Below are 15,742 nucleotides of genomic sequence, written 5' to 3' on the forward strand. Positions count from 1 at the left end.
TTCCGGCCCTGGTCCTCGCTGTTTTTGTATCTGCTTTAGAGCGCATTCAACCGCCAAGTAAGTTACGTTTTGCTATGTCACGCCGAGGAAGTTTCAGACCAGTTTATTTTTAGCAAACTTGATTCGTGAGAACACTGAAACACATGCTGCCGTGTACGCGATCTGAAACGAGTCTGCGTCGCGCTTTTTAAGGAGGAATTTTAGGTAATTTGTGAACCGTTATTACTGTAAAGCTAACAGTGAAGTGAAGCCAGGAGCCTCATGTTTTCGTTAAGCCAAGAGGAGCACTGCGCCCCATCCATAGACCTAGTGAAATACGGAGAGCTGGTGGTTCTGGGGTAAGTTGAATCGTTGTATTTGCTTCTGAGTAAGTGTGGACATGAAACTGAAAACGAGTGTTTGTTTTTAAGTTTCACAAGCGGGCACTCACACTGCTACCTAAGCTACATGACTGTAAGTTTTTGAAAATAGCATGTAGTCAGCAGTGATGCGTTGTGTGTTTTTGTTTTTTTAAATTCAAGATCAACTTCCAACACAGGCGACATTATATAACATCAAAGAGGCGCTGTGATGATTTTCAGGGAGCACGTCAAGCTCTGTTTAGAAATTTACAAGCTCACGTTATCCCACAAATCAGACACGTGCGCAATTACAAATGTGGACGTTTTAAATATCCCATTCCCTGGCAACCCTGTTAACTACAAACTGCCTGCATGTGTCTACATATCTGTGTCCGTGAAATAGGACAGATTTGGGACAACTTTGGGAACCCGAGTGAAATTTATTCAGCAACTCTGACCGGACGCTCCTTCTTACCTTAAAGTTGGATTCATGGGGTTTTAGGAATTCGGAAGTAGTGATGGTCCCCTCCCCCAGCCCCAGGGTGCTTCCTTTAACACAACTTCTGCAGTCACGCACGCACGTACTGCCGGCTGTTCTCCGAGTTTAAAATCACACACCTTGACCTGCAAAAAGTTATCTTTACATTCCTTATTTAACAGACAAGGGGAGCTTAAATGTCGGATAACAGCGAGAGCCTTATGAAGTAATGATATATGTAATTCGATAAAATGATATTGGGATATGCTACCTGATGTGGGGAACATTCAAATGTTATTTATACAGTAAAACATTTTTTCTGTTCATAGAGAAAATCAGCCAAAGTATCTGCTGAATTATACTGTATAGTAAGTAGTAAGGAGTCGGTTACTGATTTCCATACCTTATACAGTATCTGCCATTACCCACAATGCTCCAGTGCAAGTCAGAGAAACAAGGGAAAGCAGTGGACGTGTCTGTGAAGGTTCTCAGTCATCCAGGTCATCGTAGTCAAAGGAGCTTGCAAAGAAAAGCGTCTGGACTTCTTTAAGTTACTTGAAGACGTTTCACCTCTCATCCGAGAAGCCTCTTCAGTTCTAAGGTCAAATGGTGGAGAGTCCCAGATATAAACCTAGTGGGAGTATCCCCCCACAGAGGGACAAAAGGACCCCCTGATGATCCTCTAATCGCCTGAGCCAAGGTGTGAAAGCGGGTGTGGGTCCCAATCAGCCAGAGTTTCGGGTGTGTTCATTGTGAAACCTGGCCCCACCTTATCATGCGAATTCCTGAGGTCAGATGGCCCAGGATGTGAGTGGGCGTTAAGGCGTCTGGGAAGGGATCTCAAAACTGGATTATAGATGGCAGAGAGTTGGTGTCGTAAACCCCCGCCTCTGTTCAAAGATGGTCGCTCACAGTGGACATAGATGGCTTCTTTCACTCCTCTTTCAAACCATCTGTCCTCTCTGTCCAAAATGTGAACATTGGCATCCTCGAAAGAGTGTCCTTTATCCTTAAGATGCAGATGGACTGCTGAGTCTTGTCCTGTGGAGGTGGCTCTTCTGTGTTGTGCCATGCGCTTGTGAAGTGGCTGTTTGGTCTCTCCAATGTAGAGGTCTGGGCATTTCTCGCTGCACTGTACAGCATACACCACAGTGGACAAGTTTATCTAATCTCACAGGATATATTCTTAAATTGCTTTATACTAGCAGACTCTAAGCTGCCTATGGGAACAGCATCAAAGGCTGTTCAGTCAAGCTACCTTTCTGCTGTTTTTTTCCATCTTTGTATTTGTTTATATCTCAGTATGGAGTAATTTTTGTTGGGCATGCACAGAACCACCATGTTTTCACAGAGTGTTGAAAACAAGCCGAGCTGTAGTTCTTTTAGTTATTTATTTATGTGTTTTTTATTATTCATCTGCTTTAAATCATCTTATGCGGCTTCTTAAAAGCCTTACTGGCATCTTTACATTTCTTGCCCAACCAGTAGATGATCAGTAATCAGTTCCTTATTGTCAAGCCTCCATACTTATTTGCCTTTAAGCTTATCGCTTACTTATTTCAAAGTTTACAAGGCTCTTCTGACAGTTTCACATTGCAGAACAATTACGTCAAACCTGCAGCAGTGGAAATTTTGCCTTGGTGTCAAGAACCTGTGTAGACGTACATTTTTTTTCTATATAGTAAACTGGTCAGGAATCTCTACAGAAACTGATAAGAGCCTTACCATTAACTGTATTGTTGTCAATAAAATATCAGTAATTTACCCAATGGAAAAAAAAAAAAAAGTCAGTTACTTACAGTCATTTACTGATATAATTTCAGGTAAATATAAAACATGGGAAAGAAACTGCCAAGGAATTATGACTTAAAGCATTATTTATCAAAAAAGATGGTAATATTCTGTCCGTCTGTTATTTTGCCCATCAGATGTATTGATAGCTGGCATGTGCTGGTCATTTTCAGGCTATTTGTTGAAGTAATCTTTGTTTTTCACATCACTCTTTACATTTAAAAGCCTTTTGTAGAAGAGCACACCTACTCCTGTTAAGTATTTGAATTATTTGGCGTTCATTCTGTAACTATCCAGTTGCCACTTGTACTGGATAATATCAGACAGTACACAGACAGTCTGTTAATGTAAAAAGGCAAACAAAATAAGCAGTTATTCACATCTGTGTTGTCACCGAATAAAGCCAGTGTAACTTTTACCTTTATTATATCATAACTGCTTTGTCCTCTTTTTGTTTTTGTTTTTTCATTTTGTTTTGTGTGTTTTTGTTTGGTTGTTTAGAATTCATTTAGGACAAATTGCCACAAGCTATCCTGCTAAACAGTCACCTTCTCGTCCTGTCTGTATTGTCTTGGCCAACAGATGATGGAAAACATGAGTGACTGAACTTTGGCCAATGGCCAGTCCTGAGGCTCTTATAAAAGTTATTAAATTTTTATAGTTCAGATTTACTGGTGTGACTTTCATCTTTACAGTATTTGAAATAAGGTGCTGAAATGATGGCTTACACAGAGAGCAGACTACACTGTGTTTTTGTACACTGCCCTCCACCCATACACTCGCAGTCATAGTGCTTATTGTAAGGGATAAAAAGTGCTGGCTGCTTATTACCCCAGGCTCAGTATGTGGCATGTTTGAAGCTGGTACTTTTGTTCTCTCTCCTGACATAAAGACACATATGTGAATCAGATGTGACTGGTGTATAATCACTGCCATGACATCACATCCCATTGATAAAACTGATGGTAGACAAGATAGCTGACAGCATGGAACAAAGCTTGTTTGAGCAGCAGTTCCCTCAGCGGTTTGTTGCCATGACCGTGGTGGCTCTTATTACTTGCATGGCTGCCCCTCCATCTCTGCCGCCGCAGACTGGCTTGGTGCTGGTCAGTGAAAGGAGGCAGGATGAGGAGGGGGTGCTGCATGGGTATCCTGCAAATGAAAGGATGGATTGATCAGGACTCAGCCTTTGCCTCTCTTCAGCTTCCTCTGTCCATTGTGGCAGGGAGACTAGGCCTATTGATTGAACTTTCTACATTTTGCCTTAGAGAACCACTCATTAAAGGAAAGTGTACAAATAAACTTGGGAGCATCTTTGGTACAGACTGACATAGATCGTGCCTTTTTATTAATATTATGAATTATGTAATTTAAATGATATAAAGAGAAGAGACATCTCTTTCTGGGGGTTTTTGTCAGTACTACAATAGAAGTATTTAAAGATTTCAGGTGTAACTGGTTTAATCTAGAGTGGTGCAGTGGTTAGCATGATCACCAATCAACAAGTATTCAAACCTCTTGGTGGATTGAGGCGTTTCTGTGTGCAGTTTGCATGTACGTCCTGTGCCTGCATAGGTGTTTTTTTTTTTTTGTTTTTTTTTTCCAGTTGCAGCAGGATCCTCCCACAGTCCAAACACACTCATGTTAAGGTAATTCAGAGGTTCAGAAACTGCAGGGCATGAAAACTAGGCAAAAGAGGGACTTTTATTTATTACCAAACAAGATTTGGCTAATGCTATTGTGCTTACTTATATATAAAGTAAAGTGGGGTATGCCAGAAGAGGTTTGAGAGCCACTGGGATTTTTGTTGATTGTGAATTGGCTGTAAATATGCATTGGAGAGTATGTGGCAGTCTGTATTTCTGTGTCAGCCCTGTGATTGACTGGCAGCCTGGCCAAGATGTGCCCAGCCTCTCACCCCGTGACGGCTGGGCTAGGCTCCAGCACCCCTGCTGCCCTAAGTTGGATAAATGGATAAGAAAATGGATGGATGATGCTCATTTAGTTGACTCATACTGTCTTTGCTCATCATGCCATCTGGTTGTCTGGTAATGATGTATTATTTATGTATTTTTACAGCTTAGGTTGATTTAGATGAAGTATTGATAGGCTGAAGTCTTAGTGACCTAGAAACCATCTTGTGTGACCCTGTAAGCCTAACCTAACATTCTGTATTTCTAATGAGTGTTACAGCTATTCAGCATATCTTCTCCTCATTCTGTGAACACTAGCCTTTCATGTTAGCATAGGAAGTAGGAGGTGCTGTTGGCTCCTTACCGCAACCCTGGAGGATAGGTGATATGCCAGAGTCTTCTAATCCCTGCTGCTAAGTATTGGAAGGTAAATCCGCTGTCTGTCTGGCACGGGTCAAAAGGGAAAGCGATCACAATTAGTTGGAACGCAGCTTTAAAGAGCCTGTCCTAGCTAATGTGACGGTGGCAGTTCCTGCATGACAGAATATTGTTCCTCGGTGTAATGCTGAATAATTGAAAGCATATGCTGTGTTTCTTGCAGAGCTAGGGTTATATTTTCCAGTCAGAATTCATCATGGAAAAAACACTAAGCTGGATATCATTTGATTGTGTGCTTTGTATGAGACACACAGGGGCAGGTAGCCAGCCAGTAGACCCCCCTAAACTGAAAAGACATCTTTATGTAGGGCTGGCTGGTCTTTATTTAGGTGGGGTGTTTTTAGAGCAGGTCAAATAAAAGTGGAGTACAGAGAACAAACCATGTGAAATTAGTTTAGGAATGTGTGCATCAATAAAGGGGCTTTATTTGTTTTCTCTTACAGATTACTTGTAAATGAAAGCAACACAATTACTATATAAATGGGGGGAAAGTGGGCATTATTTTATTTTTCTTTAGATTTAATGGGACTTATGTCTTGTACACTTGTACTTTATCTTGAAAGCAGCATGAGAAGGCCAGCTCAGGCTTTTGGAGCCCAAGATTTTACAACTGTGTAAGGGTCTGCATTTAAAGTGTGCACTGGTCTAATGACATGGAAATAGAATCCCTGAAATGGTCTTGAAAGGAGTACTATCAGGCAGTAATCACCACTAAAAGTAAAAGCTGAACACTTTAGGAGAGAAGGTAAGCAGGTCTGCTGTCATTTGACACTTTCCTCCTGTCTTTCTGTCTTTGTATTTGTTGCATTTAGTCCACAGAATCTTCCAGTGCCTCTCTAGCTCTCTGTGGGTGGCTTGTCCTACAGGCCAGCTTTGTGCACTGTGCTGACTAGGACCATGTGTTTCTTTGCCTGGCCAGGCGTGTGGAGACATGGGACAGGTGGACTAGCCTGGGAGGGAGGTGGGAAGGAGCAGAAGGAGGTTCTGTTGCTATTGTTCAGAAACAGAAAGGAAAAATGTCAGATTACATAGTGGCTCGTAGACTCTGTTCCCCTCCGATACATTGGTGTGCAAACTTGAGGCATATAATATAAATGTGTATCTTGTGCAAAGTGTCTGTTCAGCACATTTGTGGTTTATGTGAGTGTGTGACAGAAGGTCTGTGTGTTGGATGATAGTCGAGCATGGGGTGTCCCAGCTGTAGGAACCAGCTGGTGGATAGAAAGAAGACCAGTTGTACCGGAAGGGGCTTCTTCATTCACAAAGAGCAGCTTAGGCTAGGTGCCTCTCAGCACACTAAAGGGCAAAACTGGAGTCTGTTATTAAGTGATTTTGGAAACGGAACAGATAGCTTTGTAAGCTGTATCCGTGTATAAAATTCAGCTTTGAAAGAATGTGTCTGAGTCATCCACCCAGACTGTGCATTCCCAAAATGATAGCAAGCCTGACATGCATCTTAAAACGTGCTCCTGCCTGGGACACAGAGCAAAAGAACAGCTGCAGTTTACACAGTGCACGCACACTGAAATCACCAGCACCAGAGTGCATTATGTAATAAGAGCCGTTATCCAAGGTAACGCTTAGATTACTAATAGGGTGTATTAGATTGTCAGTGATGTAATGCGTGGCAAATCTCCTGTTCAGAACACACGAATGTTTCTAATTCTCCGTGTTTACTTCTTATATGATTACAAGACTTTTGCCTGTAAATCTCATTAGACACATCTTTTTGCAGCTATGGAAGCTGTTAGTGTTTTCACACAGATGAAATAAATAAATAACTGTCAATTTGCTGTCCTTCTCTCCACCCTGTCCCGTCTCTGACAGGTACAATGGCTCCCTGCCCAACGGAGATCGCGGTAGACGGAAAAGCAGATTTGCTCTATACAAGAGAATCAAACCCAATGGTGTATCACCAAGCACTGTGCACGTCCTCAACACACCCCAGGCCACCAAGGTACAGAAGGATGATTTAATGATTTAAAGTGATTTAATGAACAGGCTCTCAGTGGGATTGAACATCTGTCTGCCTTTCTTCTTCAGACAAAATGCATGAAAGTGTGCAAAAATGTAACAGAAACAGAAGGTGATATTTCTTTTTGTTAGGTAATAGTTTGGGGGGGGGGGGGGGGGGTTGTTTTGGTTTTGCATATATACATAAGAAGATTTGGCTGTGTATGAAGTTGACAGCATAATTTCTAAAAATGAACCCCCTTTGTTTTTGTTTTTATTAGTTTTTTTCCACAGCAGCTGAATGGTCTTTTAGTGATTGTGGTAGCTAGTAAATTGTGCTGTGAAAAGCACTTTACATTATTGTTGGCAGACCTTAATGTTGACATTTCCACTACAATGACTATAGTTCCTAGCTGGGCTTCAGAGTTTCTCTTCACGGCAGGCTGCCTGCAGGGAAGTGCCACATCCAGTAAAACGTGTTTGCCTTCCTGCATTCCTACCTTCGGTTCCTAGGCGAAACTGCTAAACATCAGACAAGACCCGCTTACCTCTGCACCACTTGGAGACCAGTGTTTGACATTTTTAGCTAAAAGGCTGTCTGGTTCAGGTTACTGTCAGGTTGCGGAATCCAGAAATCTGCTCTGGGACGATTCAGTGACAGAGGCCTTTTCATGGCAGAGATTGCGCTTTATTTTGTTTGAGTTTGAGCTGCAGTGTGCTGTGAAATATGGCTAAAGTGTTCTGCTGCTCCACATCATAAATTACGTCTCAGATAGTTTGCTATCTGCATTAGATGTGGCTGTTTTTACTGTGCATTACATTAGTTACTGGCTGTTTCACTGACCACTTCAACCCTGGCACCCTGTTATGGGACTTGAAGGATGAGCTCAGGGGTTGTTGCTTTATGCCGACCTGGCTCGTCCAGGTGTATAAACGGTCAAAAAAGGGCCATTCTGTAAGAGACGAGCTGGGTGGTCAGCTTATTTTAAGGAGAAGGGGGTATTAAAGAGGTGAATCACTAAAATGAAACCTACCCCCTGCAACCCATTCTTGCTCCCTTCCAGTGCAGCATACGAATGAGCTGAGGAATCTCTGCAGCTGAGAGGGAGAGCTCACGTGTCGGTGCACACTCTAGTGTTCATGGCAGATAATCAGGAGCTCCCATGATGCCACTGCAAGCCTCGTATTCAAAACATTATGATTCCAACTCCTACCACTCAGGAAGGTTGGGGAGGATATTTTGGGGGGCGTAGCGTTTATATAAAAAATACATATTTGTGTGTGCACTGCTCCTTTTTTAGTTCTTTAACATTTGTTTGTAGCAGCGCAGTCAAGACAAGACTGCATGCGATGATGACATTTGTCCCCGTGTGCATCTGATGTTACAGCAGACCGTGGCAGCTCTGATGACCCACTTTCCCTCTCCCGCTTTCCCTCCTGCACGTGACGAAGAGGAGGGGGATGTTTAGGAAATGGAATTTTGCAGATTAGAGCAGAGATGGCATGTGGTACAGTGTTGATGGAAGCTGGGGCCGGGCTTTAACCCAGCCTTCCTCGCTACACTGACATGAAGCAGTTCAGTTGCCTGGCGAGCTTGTGTTAACCGAGGTCAGCAGGGAGTTTATGGTCACTGTTTCACGAGTGTGACTATACACAGTCTTTTTTTTGTTCTGCTTCCCATAAATTCTTGTAATAGGTTTTAGGATTTTGGTAACATCATGACAAAATTACGCAATAAGCCTGTAGAGCTTTGGCTTAATTTTGAGCTGTAAAAAACCACACATACACGCTAATAATCCATAGAAATGTTCCAAACAAAAATAAGGACAATAACATGTTTTCTTCCAGGAGCACCTCGTAGTTGTTGATTCTAAGGAAGTGAATCATCACTTTAGTGCCATGTGTTTTAATAGTGGGTTTGACTTTTGCTCTGGTCTTTAATTTAACCTCACCAGCGAGGAAAGGATTGTGCAAGGAAGGTTTTACTGTAGTTCTGCTGTGCTGCTTGGCACTCTCAGATCCGGTGATAAAGCCACAGATTGGATGATGATTTATTAAATTGTTGCACTGTGTACTTTGTTATGAACAAGTTGGGTTTTTTGTTTGTTTGTTTTCACATTTCAGGCCGTGAGCTGTAAAGGTCAGCACAGTATCTCCTACACGCTATCGAGGAACCACACCGTAGTGGTAGAGTACAGCCATGATAAAGACACAGATATGTTTCAGGTAAAAGTCCGTTCACTTTTACTTTGGCACACAACTGCATTCAGATACATTTACACCCCGTACATTAGTTTCTCAGCGATTACCGTACTTCTTTATAGTCAGAAAACATAGAACAAAAAGACTTTTGTTCTGCTTTTTTTTTTAATGTACTTCTATACCTAACATTACCAGTTTCGATCTAGTAAAGCCAGGAGGAGTATATCCTCTCTGACAGCCAAAAATGGTCAGAGCCTGTTCCCCATTCCCATGGCAGGATGTGGCTGTAATTTTAACAGCAGGAGAGCTGCTAGTTCTGTGGCTAAGACATGTTGTTTGAATTTGCTGCTACTTAACCTGTTTTGTTTTTTTTAAGGACTGACAGTTGTTGGAAAGGTTTTATTGCCCTTTATTGTTTGTGTTCTGTTATATTACCTACAGGGGCTTCAAGGGCTGTCAGAACAGTAATTGCTATATCCTTAGATTGTCATTTCAAATGGCTCTTTATGAATGGGATAAATGAAAATATGGATGTAAGCTTTAATTTGACTGATTGACAAGGTCTCTTTGGGCTCTTTTAGCCACTTTGGTTGACTTGATTCGACTGTAAAGTTAAACGTTTATGTATAAAATGCTTTTCACAGAGTAAAATAAGTAAAGTAAGTAAGAAAATTAAGTGTTGTAATAGCAGAAAAGCAAGTTAAGACACACAAAAAGTATAAATGTTCAGAAACACGTCCAATCAATAAAAATCATCTGTGCCCGGTTTACACTGCTCCAGTATTAATCTGAACGTACAGCAAGGCAGTGATGAGCCAAGGGATGTTAATGTTACAGACACATGCTTCATATTCAGCACCCTATCTTCCCCATGTGTCTAAACAATACTGAACGCACCAGAGAGAAGAGGAAGCCACTCAAAATGTTGGACTTCAGGACAGTGTAAGGGGAAAAAGAGGAAATGAAAGGAGGAAAGCCTATTTTTGCCTCTGTTTATTCAGCTTGAACTGTTTCCAAGTGCTGAAAATTATGCCCATTAAAATATATATGGATACTCTGTGTGTGTTTGCTTGTGCACGTACATAAGCTAGCAGGATGCAGAACAGTTGCTGTGTCTGGTATGAATTAAAAAGAACCTTTCTTCATTGAGTGCACTGTTTTGAGATACTTTCTTTCGAAACTGTTGTGCAGTACAGCATAATATTAATTATTATTTTTGTGTTGTTTTTGCAGATTGGGCGTTCTACTGAGAGTCCCATAGACTTTGTGGTGACTGATACAATAGCAGGGGGTCAGGAGGGTGAAGAGACTCTTATCACGCAGAGTACCATCTCTCGTTTTGCCTGCCGAATTGTCTGCGAACGCACCCCGCCCTACACCGCTCGCATCTATGCAGCCGGATTTGATACGTCCAAAAACATCTTCCTTGGGGTAATTACAACTCGGTGTACCATTGTAATTATGCACCATCTCTATCTATGCTACTTTTTAGCCTGTAAGGTTACATGGCTGCCTTTTTTTTTTTTTTTCTTTTTTAGTGCTTCTAATCCTTGAAGCTTGTAACCAGATAAAGAAAACCACTGTTTCATATGCACTGTTACGTAAAAAGTGAAATGCCACACATCATGTCAGTTTGTGTCATCATCCATTTTCTGTCTTGCCTGTAGGAAAAAGCTGCAAAATGGAAAAACCCTGATGGTCACATGGACGGCTTAACAACCAATGGTGTGCTGGTAATGCACCCTAAGGGGGGATTCACTGAGGAGTCCAAGCCCGGCATGTGGAGAGAGATCTCCGTTTGTGGTGATGTTTACACGTTGAGAGAGACCCGCTCAGCACAGACCCCAGGCAAACTGGTGAGTAGTTGAAAAGTTAAAATGTATCAGTGTATGTATGCAGTGACACTGTGATGTTATAGAAGTACTTTAGAATATTAAAGTGGCCCTGTTATGTTTATTATTTTAATGATTCCACAGCCACTTTTAGAGTAGCTTTGACTGAGTCCCAAATCAAAATAAGTAATTATCTTGATCCAAAGTCTGAAATAATCCATGTTTGCTGAGTTGCCTATTGTACACAAAAGGTTTAAATGGCATTTGGGTGGGACTTATGCCACAGAAAAGATGGCGAACCAGATGTTGTCAGTCTGTAGTACAATGTAGTAATAAGAAATATCAGCATGTCATAGGCAGTGGATTTTTTTCCCATGTAGAAGGTAAATGTGTGCGCACTTCACTATCCTCCGCAGGTGGAGAATGAGAGCAATATTCTACAGGACGGCTCCCTGGTGGATCTGTGTGGAGCAACCTTGCTGTGGCGTACTGCTGAAGGCCTCTTCCACACTCCCACGCAAAAGCACCTGGAGGCACTCAGGCAGGAGATCAATGCAGCGCGCCCCCAGTGCCCTGTGGGTCTCAATACCCTCGCCTTCCCCAGCATGCACCGGAGTCGTGCCCTTTCATCTCTGGAAGACAAGCAGCCTTGGGTGTACTTGGCGTGCGGTCACGTGCACGGTTACCACAACTGGGGCCACCGTTCAGAGCAGGAGGCCAACACTGAGCGAGAGTGTCCCATGTGCCGGGTGGTGGGGCCCTACGTGCCACTGTGGCTGGGCTGCGAGCCGGCCTTCTACGTGGACACAGGTGCACCCACATACGCCTTCGTGCCATGCGGACATGTGTGTTCAGAGAAGTCAGTCAAGTACTGGTCAGAGATCCCTCTGCCCCACGGCACTCACGCCTTCCACGCAGCCTGCCCCTTTTGCGCCACCCAACTTGGCCCAACTCAGGGCTATTCCAAGCTAATCTTCCAGGGTCCAGTGGACTGAGTTTAAGGGGTCTTGCTCTGGCAGAGGAGATTAAACAGGAATGCTGACATGCAGTGAAAGATTATTTTGTGCTTTCTTTCATTTATGTAAGCCAGCTCTGGAACGAAGCAAGCCTTTTTCAGGTTCTGGTCATGTACTGTGGATTGACAATAGAGAGCCATTACAGATTGTTCGGGGCCTTTTGTGGCTGTTTGGATGGCCACTGCAGGATACAGAGATGTGAAGCACACTGGACCACAGACGCACGGCTCCTCCAGAATTAAATACTGTTTTAGCTGTCCTGCCAACAAACCTCTTTAAACAAAGCTCCAGTGCTGGGCTGTAAACTACAATGCCTGCTGGTTTTCCATCAGAGGGCTGTAACACTAAGGTTGTAGAAGGAATGAGTTGAATTTACTCATGAATCAGACTGAACCAAATTATAGCAAGCAGGTGTAGTTGAGTCTTCTGGGAAATATATGGGGTGAGGGAGGGTATATAATTCAGTTCCTGGTGGGCCTGAAACCAAGATTTTACAGAGCCAGACAGCTGGACTGTTGGCTGAGAGAAAAGCCAGGAGAAGATGGAAGTTTTAATAGTTAACTTGTTAAATGGTCCACACTGATATCCTGGTCCTTAACCCGTAACGGCATCAACATCTTGTAGCTCTCCGGAGGCGGTTTCTAACTGCCAAACAAACTTTGAGGGAGAGTTGGGAGGTGGGTGGGAAGACTTTTTATGTACAGAGATATAATCCAGTGCCTCAAATCCCATCAAACTATGGGAATATTTTTCATAGTTGACAAAAAGATATTTTGTTGAAGGTAAAGAGAGAGTTTTGCAGAAGGTGTAAGAAAAATAACAACCCACACAGATTCTAACACCAGAGGTATTTTATTACACTGAGGCCCTTGTACTGTTTTTTAATGCAAATGTTAATATATTTTTCTCCAGCATATATAATGTGTGTGAGAATGCTTGAGCGTATGTGTGCGTGCATGTTTGTGTGATTGTGTGCGTGTGGATTGGACTGCGTGGGTGCCCTCGGGCCGTTAAAATCACCCTGCATCGCTTCACCCCGATCCCCAAAACGCTACCAGAGAGAACGCGGGATTTAACACAAGGTCGCAGGGGCTTGACAATGAATGTACTGAAATGCATTGACCCTTCTCGCTGGTGGTGCTTTGATTATACAACTTGCTTTCAAGGTGTGATCGAAGCCTGCTTTCAGTTAAATAAATCGCCGGAGCCGTACAACCATATGAATCAAGCGTACCTGCTTGATTGCTAGCTGTCACTGCCCCACACAAACACACACAGACGCACTGTATTCAATCTGCACTGTTGTTAGCTTTATCCCCACGCTGGGTTTGATCCAATGATTTGTACGCTGTCGAACCTGGGCACAGTCTCAGCAGCATCCAGAGATTATACCAAATATAAGGAGGAGCTGTTTTCTCTCCACATGCAAGATGCGACGGCCACTTTTTCCTCCAATCCAAAGTGTTTCTGTAAACAATGCTACCCCCAAACTGCTGCTGCTGCTGTGGTGGAATGTTGACAGCTCTGGATTACAGTCAAGGCTGTTCAGTCGCTTCATGGGAACAATGATATTATCACACTCTGTGCCAAATTTGGTAAGTTCTATTGTGTGTGGATGAGTCAAGTTGTCCAAAACAAAAGTAGCAGATGAATTGAAAACGGAAGAATCTGGGACAAATCTGTCCGTGATGTTAGCTTTCCAGACTGTGCCCAAACGAGTGTCGTTTCCAACATTAGATTATGAAATACAATAGTGAGCATTAAAACAATGAGATGTTAAGGGCGATGTTCTATTATATAGCATTAGGTTTTCCCAGACTTTATTATGATGATTAAAAAATTCAGAGGTATATCTGAGGCGGAGGAAATCTGCCTTTGTCCTGGACATGGTATTTTTACTTTATTTTGTTTTTTCTTTCCGCTTCCCTCTGAAGAGAAACATATTTGGCATTGTTAAGAATGTCAGCAGCATTACACTTTTCCTCTAACCACAGAGCATTTCAGACTCGCTTGATTTCTGCTGATATTATTTAACTGCCATGCTGGGTCAAGCACTAGGCCACATACTGTACGGTAGCATTCCCTTCTAACCTCACGTGCGTTCGGCTCAAACACTGTGTCCATTGCTTAAGACTGTGTTCTGTAACAGCTGCAAGAGTAGCTGCCTCAAACATTCCTCCTCGGTAAACATGGGTGGGGCCCACAATTCACCCAAGGGCTTGTTCTATGATTATTATTATTTTTGTGTCTCTAGCAGGAACTCTGTACACAAGCCATAGAACGCACTGATGCTCCTAATGTCTCCTTTGCAAAGAATAAAATATTTTTTAAAAACACTCTGCACCAAGTTGGATTTCTCTCTCGCTCTGACTGACAGTTTCTATTTCATACTTGTGGGTAATGTTCAGGGACTCCTTTTAAAGTGATCCACCGATTTTTAAAGGGCTGCGTGCAGCTGATGGGGATTTGTTGGTTTTTATTTAGTGGCTGCCTTTGAACACTCCAGATGTCTCAGCTGTGTTCGCACAACCAACATAGCAGCAATGTTTAATCACAGTTACATATGTGTTTCATCATTCCTCTGTATGAGCATTTCTCCTATCTTGGTTGCCAAAATGGCTCTGAATTGTGATTGCTCTATCAGTATTTTTTTTCCAGATAAGGCAAAGAATTTTCTTCAAGTCTGTTTTATTCACATTTCTTGTTCTATCTTATCAGCTTCATCTTAATATTTATTAGAGAATGACTGCATGAGTGTAGCCCCTTGTTTTCAGTAGTTTTTTTTTTTTTAAGTATGCAGTTTCCCTATGAAGCCACAGGAGGGCACTGTTTCCTCAACAATAGCGCCTTTGGCATTATGCCTCTCAAGCTACTGAGCCTGCGGGATCCAATAGCTTGAAAACACAGCAAATAAATAAAAGTTTGATGTTGGTTATGAAAAACACTAAATATAAATGCATCAAAAATACATATGAAACATCAGAAATTGAATTATTTAAATTGGCATGCCAGTGAGGACTAAAATCCTCCAATTAGGCTATCAGAAGAGTCTATATATATATATATATATATATATATATATATATATATATATATATATATATAGTTTGAACCGATTAATCTATTACATACCATATGTTTTTGCTTATGCAGTCAAATGAATTATAATAGTCCTTTATCCCCATCTAAATCCTGGCGTGATGTATAAGGAGTGCATAGTTGTGTGCAATATTTAGCTTTTAGAATTTTTTTTTTTTTTTTAGTGTACATGGAAAAATTTTGTACCATGATGATATTTTCCATCATTCGCATGTGACTTCATCCTCTCTATAATAAGGACGCATGAAAAGGATTTAAATGCATAACATGTCATTCTGGCACAGGGAGGGGAACGGAGCTGTGGGATGCCGTGCTTCCCAATTAACATTTCTGCAGTAGATGTGAAATAGGTTCATATGTCTGCACACTTGCCTGTTTTTCTTAATGACAGAAGAGACACTGAAGGTGACAGCATGCTAATTTTGAGATCACTTGGTGGGTCCCCCTGCCCCTAAGCAGGGCTGGGTTATGCAAATAAAGCAGGATGATACTTTTTTTCCCCTTCTCTCAGTTTCACGAGTAAGAAATGAGGTGCATGTCCTGCACTAATGCTGAGAATTTACACAAACCATGATCCTCCTATCATCCACCCTTTTTTCTCTTCTAGCATAGTTTTTTTTTTTTTTTTTAACTTTTATGGGACCATTTTGCAGTTCAGTGGGAGTCATTGTATTATAAT

General features: G+C 42.1%; 1 protein-coding gene across 1 annotated transcript; it reads left to right on the top strand.

The window, feature by feature from the left end:
- Positions 1-11: 11 nt before the first annotated feature.
- peli2 (pellino E3 ubiquitin protein ligase family member 2) lies at positions 12-14,300 on the top strand. The gene is made up of 6 exons (XM_084914923.1): positions 12-338; positions 6,789-6,918; positions 9,039-9,140; positions 10,350-10,547; positions 10,784-10,972; positions 11,365-14,300. The coding sequence occupies exons 1-6, from the start codon at positions 262-264 to the stop codon at positions 11,941-11,943; spliced, it is 1,275 nt and encodes a 424-aa protein (XP_084771049.1). The 5' UTR covers positions 12-261; the 3' UTR covers positions 11,944-14,300.
- The last annotated feature ends 1,442 nt before the right edge of the window (positions 14,301-15,742 follow it).

Source organism: Perissodus microlepis, chromosome 19, assembly GCF_051167445.1.
Source record: "Perissodus microlepis isolate ML-2025 ecotype Zambia chromosome 19, ASM5116744v1, whole genome shotgun sequence".
NCBI classification, from domain to species: domain Eukaryota; kingdom Metazoa; phylum Chordata; class Actinopteri; order Cichliformes; family Cichlidae; genus Perissodus; species Perissodus microlepis.

Bases quoted from the DNA above. Each gene is read 5' to 3' on its own strand.
- peli2 (XM_084914923.1), top strand. From the start codon at position 262: ATGTTTTCGTTAAGCCAAGAGGAGCACTGCGCCCCATCCATAGACCTA. The intron at 10,548-10,783 runs GTAATTACAACT...TCTTGCCTGTAG, and splicing joins CCAAAAACATCTTCCTTGGG to GAAAAAGCTGCAAAATGGAA. The intron at 10,973-11,364 runs GTGAGTAGTTGA...TATCCTCCGCAG, and splicing joins CACAGACCCCAGGCAAACTG to GTGGAGAATGAGAGCAATAT.